Genomic DNA, 9648 nt, shown 5'->3' on the forward strand with positions numbered 1-9648 from the left:
TAACAGATACCCTATAATATCTTACTCAATCTTTACTTGTATAAAATCCATCGTAATAGGAAAAACTTAGTTCTCATCCGCGATTCTAAACCAACAAGGTCTTCACGAATGGTAGCGATGCAATCTTCCATCAAGGCAGTGTTTTACGTAAGATAGGTCATTGATTTCGGATGGTAGGTATCAACTTAATTTAAAATCTTCAATGATATATGTTTACTTAAAAAGGAAGAGAAAATGGTTTAGATTAAACGTCTATTTATAAGTCCGATATGACGTCTACTGATAGGTAGCAAGTCATTATGACGACGTGTCTTCTTCTTATATCCACGCATAACACATGGGGAATATCTCATGATATAAATGTTGCATTTATCTTTGGGTAAATGTCACTGTAACCCAACAAACTTACGTGTTTTGGTTTAAAAGGTCCTTCATCTTATTTTTTTGCTTTCTAAGCATACAAATTCATGTTTTTAAGATTTAAAAGGTCCTTTTGAAAAAAATGAAGGGGTCATCCCGTGAACCCCTTCCTAGTCAGCAGGTAAAGTCAATGGTTAAAGTCTTCCCTCAATTGAAATGATATATGACTTACAATAACCCTAAATTCAATAGCGGTGGCCATGAAATCAACGAAGACTCCATCTGCTTCTCATTTTGTATAAATTACATTACAACAAATTGGAGGTTTAAATCAGAAAAGATAGCAGCGGTGTCTCTTCCGATTTCAATCAACATTCTTCATTTTGTTCTTCGTCTTCTTTGTTATTGACAGAGTAACCTAATCATGAACATCAAATCTGATCGACGACAATGTGTGTGTGTGTCTCAACTGAATAATTGTTACCCAGAAACCAATCGCCACCCTCATTTTCCTTTGTTCACCACCAATTTGTTTAGGTATCAAATTGAATAATCGTCTTCATTAGATCACTAATATATACAAAATAGGGGGCCTTCGTATTAATTAGATCAGGAAGGGAAATTGATGCGGACGGAAACAGGAAACGATGGGGTGATTGTTTGTGGCTGATCAGCGAGCATCGTCGAGGAAGGAAGACGGAAGTAGCAGGCGGTTGCAGTCCATCTCCATCTTCAACGATCAAGTAACAAATGTACAGTCGAAGTCGCTAGGGAACTCTAACGTTGGCTGGCGGTCGCAAGAAGGGGAGGGCGTTAATCTTCGGTGATGGCTGGGAGGTCATGAGGAGGGGCGTCGACACTCCAGGGCTGCTTCGGTGGCTTCCTTCTTCTTCTAGTCCGATTGACTGCAACATAGGAAGGGACAGAAGGTTCATCGGAAATTGAACAACAACAATTGAGGGGTGGTTGTGAGGAGCTCGATCGAGCAACGAGTGCTTAGATTAATCCCCAAAGTTGTTCACGAGGCAGAAGTCTACTAGGCTCCAAGTATTGCTGACGAGGCTACATGTCATCATTTTCTAACCTATTTGGCAAATCTAACCGGTTATAATGGGTTGTTTACCCAAATTGGCCGGTAAAATACAAGTTGATGCCCTTAGAAAGCAAAAAAATAAGATGAAGGACCTTTTAAACCAAAACACGTAAGTTTGCTGGGCTACAGTGACATTTACCCTTTATCTTTTCATTAGTGTAACAGGTACCCCTATAATATCTTACTCAATCTTTACCGGTATAAAATCCATCGTAATAGGAAAAACTTTCTCACACTACATTTTCTACACATACATTTAAAATTAACTTCATACAACAAAATGGTATCTTCTTCCAATGATAACATTCCTTTGGATATCTTTTCTGAAGTAAAGAAGTTCGCAATCACCAAAAGTATTTGATGAGGAATACTCACAACTTCACGTCCAACAGATAAAGGCTTGATAAAATCAATCATGGCCATCAGCAGAAGCGAAAACATATCGAATTAATTGACTTTACTCACAAAGATATTGTCTGCAAATACCACTCTATGGATGTATTCTGGAGGATCATTTTTTATGTTCTGCACAATGCCTAAAGAACGTGTGGGCCAGCCCTAATCGTTGTCGGCGTCCTATTTGGATGCATTTGTCACCCGCAAATATCGTAGGCAAACTTGGAAGGAAAATATTTGCCGCTTAAAGTTGAATGACAAAGACCAACAAACCCATCATCTAGACAATTAGATGACACTATATTGGCAAAATTAGACGACATTATACCGGCAAATTTTGAAGAAGTTCAAATATTAGATGACACTACTCCGTTATGCATAAAACATGCATGAAACATTATAGGGTTGTATCAATGATAATAACTTTTTGAAACAATTTAAGGTATCACACCTTTAGCCTTATAAAACATTAAAATTTATTAATGATAACAATGTGTAAATTAACTTTCATAAACATTTTATAAAAGTTAGATTTCATATTTTTATTATTAATAATATAAAAAAGTTATATATTAAAAAAAATCACATTTAAAGATACATGATTATTATAGATAAAAAAAAATATAAATATTAATAGTGAAATAAAATATAAATTCATGATCTTTTATAGTTTACCATTTATATTTTATAATATAAAAAGCAAAAGTAAGAACCTAAACACAACCAAATTTGGGACCTATTACCTTTTCATAATAATTCTTTGTCCCAAAAGGTAACATCCAATAGTCCCTTTTTACCAGATTGTCTTGTGCACTTGTCTCCACCTAATAAAAGTACACTCCCAGCGCACCCACTCTACAACCCTGTAAAGCCTTCTTTTTTTCAATAAAGGTCCAAAACTTTAAAAAATAATATAGAGGTCCAAAACTTTTATAAGCATATATGTTATTAAATAAAGAGTATATTCCAAAATTGGTTCATATGGTATCCTAAATATAGACTTTGAATCCAATTTTTCCATTTCTATGGTTAGTTTAAAAAATTAAACTTTTTATGTAGATTTTGTCTTTGTGGTATTCCAGAAAATGCATTTTGAACTTTTTTTTATTAAGTTGAGGGTCCAAATCTGTATTTTTTTTAGATACATAGGAACTGAATCTCAAAATTTTAATTTTATAGTGACCGTACCAATTTTGCAATTTACTTTTAAATAAAATTCTTTCACGTTTTATACTGATATAATACTTTATTATTTTATGTTTTTAATTTACATAAAATTTTAAAAGTATACATTTTCCAGTTGTATAAAATGTGAGATCCCACAAGCACAACCATTCATTCCTTGAAAAGTCAACATGATCTGCACGAATCACTCTGCAAACACTGACGACGGTCAAACCACCGTAGACCACGACGACGATCCTGTGCTTCTACCGGGCTTGCCCAACCATCTAGCCCAAGTAATCCTCTCCACTGTCCGTCCCTCTCTTCTCTCCGCCGTCTGCCGCCAGTGGCGCCGCCTCATCTACACACCTTACTTCCCTCCCTTTTTAACTCTTTACGCCATTGTTGCCAATAACAATGACCGAAGCCTCTCCGATTCCGTCGCTTTTTTCACCTTCGATCCGGTCTCCTCTAAATGGATAAGTTTACCACCTCCGGCGACCGACCCACCTCTTCGTTTCCTTCACCGCCATCCGTCGTTCATTTCCCGGAACCTCACGATACAATCTTTAACCGTCTCCGGCCGGCTAGTACTCATTGCAGCCACCGGTCATAACTTCCTACCGGCGTTATCGCATCCGCTGGTTTTCGACCCTCTGACCGGAGAATGGTTTCTCGGTCCTCCACTGACGAACCCACGTCGGTGGTGCGCCGCTGGGTGTATTCGTAACACGGTGTACGTGGCTAGCGGTGTTGGGGCTCACTACCGTGGAGACGTGGGGAAGATGATGGAGAAATGGGATGTGGGGAGGCGGAGGGAGGAGTGGCGGTGGGAGGAGATGGCGGGGCTAAAAGATGGAAGATTTAGTAGAGAAGCGGTGGAGGCAGTTGGATATAAAGGGAAGCTTTGCATGGTGAATGTGAAAGGTAATGCAGGGAAAGAAGGTGTTGTTTATGACGTAGAGGAAAACCGGTGGAAGAAAATGGCGACGGGGATGCTTTCAGGGTGGAAAGGGGCGGTGGGTGTGGCGGAGGAAGAGGTGATGTATGTGGTGGATGAAGAGAAGGGTGCTTTGAGCAAGTACGATGACGAGAAGGACTGCTGGGAAGAGATGGTTGAAGGGTCGGAGCTTTTGAAAGGGGCGGAGCAAATGGCGGTTGGTGGAGGGAAAATTTGCGTTGTTTCCGGTGGTGGTGGGAGGATCACGGTGGTGGATTTGGTGGCGGAGCCCGTAAAGATGTGGGTGGTTGATCCGCCACTGCCGGAAAATGAAGTGATTTCGGTTCATATCTTGCAAAGGCCATGTAAAATTTTTTGAAAATCTTGTGTTTAGATTATTTTTATAAAATATTGATTTTATTTGATAAAGAAATAAGTGAATATGAATATACAAATCTATCTTAGCAAGTCTCGTCCGGCCTTAGATTTCTTTTATTCGGTTTATTAATACTTTACTTCACTTCTAGATGTGTCATATTACTTTGACTAAATTATATAGCGTGTTTAAAAAAGCATAATCATGAAAATAGTTACATGTCTTTAATATTTTAATATTTTGATCTCTTTTAAACAAACCCACATCACAAAAGCTTGAAAGTGAGAAAATAAATAAAATACTACACATGTTTGAGAGATAATAATATAATAGTGATAAATAAAGTTTGGTTTGGAAATTGTATGAACTTGAAAGTTAAAACCCAAAATCCCCAACGAAAGTTTTGTGTTTTTATGTGTCCCACTATATAATTTCAGAAGCTAAGATTGCGGCAAAACTCAACTCCAACACTTCCGTCACCAATGTGCAGACACACATAAAACTAGGCTCACAATCCAATCATATTCAGGTTAGTGTGTCGTAGGTTGCGAGTCATAAAAACTCTATTGGAACATGATTTATATAAATACACACGTATCGTCTTGTTCAACCTAACTCAAATGAGTCATAACCATAACCAGATCAACCCACGTAATCCCTTTAATTGTAAAGGTTTGTAGGTCATATTAGGTTGGTTGATTACAGGAAGAAAATGTAAATATCATATATTACTTATTAGTCCTTATTGTCTCATCTATATATATATATATATATATATATATATATATATATATATATATATATATATATATATATATATATATATATATATATATATATATATATATATATATATATATATATATATATATATTAATCTAATAAATTAAACAGATTTATGGCCCAACCTGTAAAAATATTTGCAAACCCGAACACTACGCATATAATAAACATGTTAGCGGGTTACATGTTGGCGAGTTGACTAGTTAGAAAAACTCAAACCAAACTTGTTTAAAATTGTGTCGTGTTTGAGGTCGTGTTGAGATTGTCACCGCTATGCACAAGCCATAGTCATTGTAGTTGTAAGAAATGGAAGCGAAGGAGAGGAAAATACATGGCAGGAGGAAGGAATGATGGAGGTGGTGTGACGGGTCTTGGAACAATGGAAAGACAAAATACCGGCAAGGTGAATGTCACATGATCTACGTCTAACATTAATTTATTGGCACATAATCATCGTTCTTGGCTAGCTAGGGTAGACGTTCATACATGGTCCATATGTATACAGAGGATTGTAAACTGCAACATTGTTGGAAGGATATGTCAAAGAAAACGGTTGCAATCATGATGTGTGAGGGATTGTTGATTAAAGTAACAACCGGTTTTGAAAGTGCTTCGTTACTCGGTGTTGCGGCCCAATCATCAATTGTCATAGGGTTTAGGGCTTCGGGAAAGGAAGGATTTAGCCCATTTTGGATGTAGTTGTCATGGTTTAAGTGATCCATGCATTTGATTGTGTCTTCAGAAGCCAAGGGTAAGACTGTAAACCGATATCTCGGTCTTTTATGGATTTTGGGTTCTTGTTCCAGAAGTTTTTAGGCAAGGGCGAGTTGTTAAAAGCGTAGGGGCTCTATTCACATTTATGTGGATATAAAGTTCGTCGGAAACGGACTTAGAACGAATGAGTTATGAGCGGAAGAAATTCTAGGGTTTTGAGAACCATCGGGTACGTGGGGCATACCGGTCGTGTATGCGAGGCGTACAGGGTGAGAAGATCGCGTGTGTTCCATGAGTAAGTCCAGGGTACAAAGGGGTACGCGGGGATACTCCCTTTAGCACCAAACCCTAATTTCTCGAGTTATACCCTTTATAAGCAACATTATATCCTTCCTTGGGTCATTTCAGGTCAACCTACACCCCTTTGAGCATCACAGAAACCCTAGAGTGCCTTGAGTGAGCTTTTGGAGCTTGAAAAATAGTGTTTATGGTGATTTGTATAAGAGAAGAAGAAATTTGATGACTCATTTCCTGGAGGAAGCTTGTAGATCCAGAAAGTTCTCATCTTTTGCAATTCATTGGAGGTAAAAAGATTTGATCTTGTCTTCTCATTTCATAAATCCTCTTTTGGGGTTTGTTCTTAGCCATTTTAGCATCTTTTGGGTGGTTTTGTGAGCTCTAGTTGTTTCAGAAGTTGATATTGTGGATCTGGATGTTTTAGGAGTCCCAAAGGCATAAAAATATTATCTTTATGCTTTATTTGGATTAATGCATTTGTTAAGACCTTCATTAAGCTCTTCTGAGCTCTTGGTGTCCCATTAAGTCATATATGTAAGTAAAGTAGCCAACTTTACGTATTAAGTCACCTATCGGAATCAAATCTGAGAGTTCAAGGCAAGGATTTAAGTGATTAAGTGCATTTGGAGATGGTTAGGATTCAGAGGAGTATGTTGGGCGTACCCAACTAGTCCATTGTGTGTACTATCCTCAAGGGGTGTACGTTGGGTGTACCAGCTGAGTACGCGGGGTGTACTCAACCAGATTGGACCTCCTTGGATTGTTGACTTTTTGGGCTTTAGACCTTGGACCAGGAGTTGACTAGGTTAGACCATTCAGTATTTCAGGCCTTTTTGGATATTAGGCCTTCTTGGGTTAGATCCATGACGAATTTGGGCCTTATTGGGCCTTCTGGGCCATTTCGGGTTCGAGCTTTCTTATGCGCTTATAAGTGCATGGATTTTGTTGGATCAGCTAAGGATGTATGTTTGGATTGGGAATAAGTTATTGGGATTTAGGGTAAGGCCCATGTAAGGGTTTGGGCCCAATTTAGAGAATTAGGCCATTAATGGGCTTTCATGGATTTTATGGTTTTATATCTTGTTGGGCTTGGGCCTTAGTTATGAATCTTGTTGGGCCAGGGGTAAAATGGTCATTTTACCTTAGGTATGGATTATGAATCATGGTTTGGGAACCAATTAATAATTGATTGATATTTTGGTGTTGATAACTCAGGGACTTGTCAGGGTAGTAGCTAAGGATTTCCGACACAGAGTTTCAGCAGTGCAAGGTGAGTTACCTTTCCTGTATGAGTGGGTCCAAGGCACCAATGTCGACCCACTAGTAGTTGTATATAGTAGAGATGATTGCCTTCGTGATAATTGTCTGGTATGCGACTAATTGTTATGATTTATGTGCTTATTGTTATGTTACTGTGTGGTAGTGGTAGGGGTGAAATAGACCCCATAACCGGTTGAAATAAACTTAAGGGTAGGTTGGGCACCCAAATATGCCAGATAGGGTAGGTCGAGCACCCAACTATGCTTGGCAGGGTAGGTCGGGCACCCAGATATGACTGACAGTATGTTTATGTTATGTTATTATGTGGTAGTGGTAGGGGTGAAATAGACCCCGTAACCAGTTGAAATAAACCGAAGGGTAGGTCGCGCACCCAAATATACCTGACAGGGTAGATCGCGCACCCACATATGCTTGACAGGGTAGGTGGGGCATCCTGATATGTCTGACAGTATGTTTATGATATGTTATTATGTAGTACTGGTAGGGGAGAAATAAACCTCGTAACTGGTTGAAATAAACTGGAGGGTACGTCGGGCACCCAGATATGCCTAGCAGGGTAAGTCGAGCACCCATATATGCTTGACAGGGTAGGTCGGGTACCCAGATATGTCTGACAGTATGTTTATGCTATGTTATTATGTGTTAGTGGTATGGGTGAAATAGACCTCGTAACCGGTTATAATAAACCGAAGGGTAGGTCGGGCACCCAGATATGCCTGACAGGGTAGGTCGAGCACCCAAATATGCTTGATAAGGTAGGTCGGGCACCCAGATATGCTTGACAGTATGTTTATGCTATGTTATTATGTGGTAGTAGTAGGGGCAAAATAGACCCCATAACCAATTGGAATAAACCGGAGTGTAGGTCGGGCACCCACATATGCATGACAGGGTAGGTCGAGCACCCAGATATAATTGACAGGGTAGGTCGGGCATCCAGATATGCCTGACAGTATGCTTATGCTATGTTATTATATGGTAGTTGTAGGGGCGAAATAAACCTCGTAACCGGATGAAATAAACCGGAGGGTAGATTGGTCACCTAGATATGCCTAACAGGGTAGGTCGAGCACCTAGATATGCCTGACAGGGTAGATCGAGCACCTAGATATGCTTGAAAGGGTAGGTCAGGCACCAAGATATGTCTGGCAGTATGTTTATGCTATGTTATTATTTGGTAATGGTATGGGGTGAAATAGACCCCGTAACCGGTTGAAGTAAACCGAAGGGTAGGTCGGGCACCTAGATATGATTGACAGGGTAGGTCGAGCACCCATATATGCTTGAAAGGGTAGGTCGGGCACCCAGATATGCCTGACGATATGTTTATGCTATGTTATTATGTGGTAGTGGTAGGGGCAAAATAGAGCCCGTAACCAATTGAAATAAACCGGGGGGTAGGTTAGGCACCCAGATATGCCTGACAGGGTAGGTCGAGCACCCAGATATGCTTGACAGTGTAGGTCGGGCACCCAGATATGCCTGACAGTAAGTTTATGCTTAGTTATTATGTGGTAGTGGTAGGGGCGAAATAGACCCCGTAACCAGTTAAAATAAATTGAAGGGTTGGTCGGCCACCTAGATATGCTTGACAGGCTAGGTCGAGCACCCAAATAGGCTTGATAGGGTAGGTCGGGCACCTAGATATGCCTGACAGTTTGTTTATGCTATGTTATTATGTGGTAGTTGCAGGGGCGAAATAGAATGCATAACCAGCTGAAATAAACTGAAGCGTAGGTCGGGCACCTAGATATGCCTAACAGAGTAGGTTGAGTACCCAGATATGCGTGACAGGGTTGGTCGGGCACCCATATATGCCTGACAGTATGTTTATTCTTTGTTATTTTGTGGTAGTGGTAGGGCGCAATATACCTCGTAACCAGTTGAAATAATCCAGAGGGTAGGTCGGGCACCCAGATATGCCTGTTAGGGTAGGATGAGCACCCAAATATGATTGACAGGGTAGGTCGGGCACCTAGATATATCTGACAGTATGTTTATACTATGTGATTATGTAGTAGTGGTAGGGGAGAAATTGACCCCGTAATCAGTTGAGCACAAGATACACCTGACAGGGTAGGTCGAGCACAAGATATGATTGAGAGGGTAGGTCAGGCACCCAGATATGCCTGATAGTATGTTTATGCTATGTTATTATGTGGTAGTGGTACGGGAGAAATAGACCCCATAACCGATTGAAATAAACTGGAGGGTAGGTCGGGTACCCAGATATGCCTGACAGGG

At 39.9% G+C, this 9648-nt stretch overlaps 1 protein-coding gene across 1 annotated transcript; it reads left to right on the plus strand.

Moving 5' to 3' along the window:
- The first annotated feature begins 3033 nt into the window (after positions 1 to 3033).
- Positions 3034 to 4389, plus strand: LOC111892078 (F-box/kelch-repeat protein SKIP25). The gene has a single exon (XM_023888143.3). The coding sequence runs from the start codon at positions 3205 to 3207 to the stop codon at positions 4330 to 4332; it is 1128 nt and encodes a 375-aa protein (XP_023743911.1). The 5' UTR covers positions 3034 to 3204; the 3' UTR covers positions 4333 to 4389.
- Positions 4390 to 9648: the final 5259 nt, after the last annotated feature.

The sequence above is a fragment of the Lactuca sativa genome, chromosome 1, assembly GCF_002870075.4.
Source record: "Lactuca sativa cultivar Salinas chromosome 1, Lsat_Salinas_v11, whole genome shotgun sequence".
Classification (NCBI taxonomy): domain Eukaryota; kingdom Viridiplantae; phylum Streptophyta; class Magnoliopsida; order Asterales; family Asteraceae; genus Lactuca; species Lactuca sativa.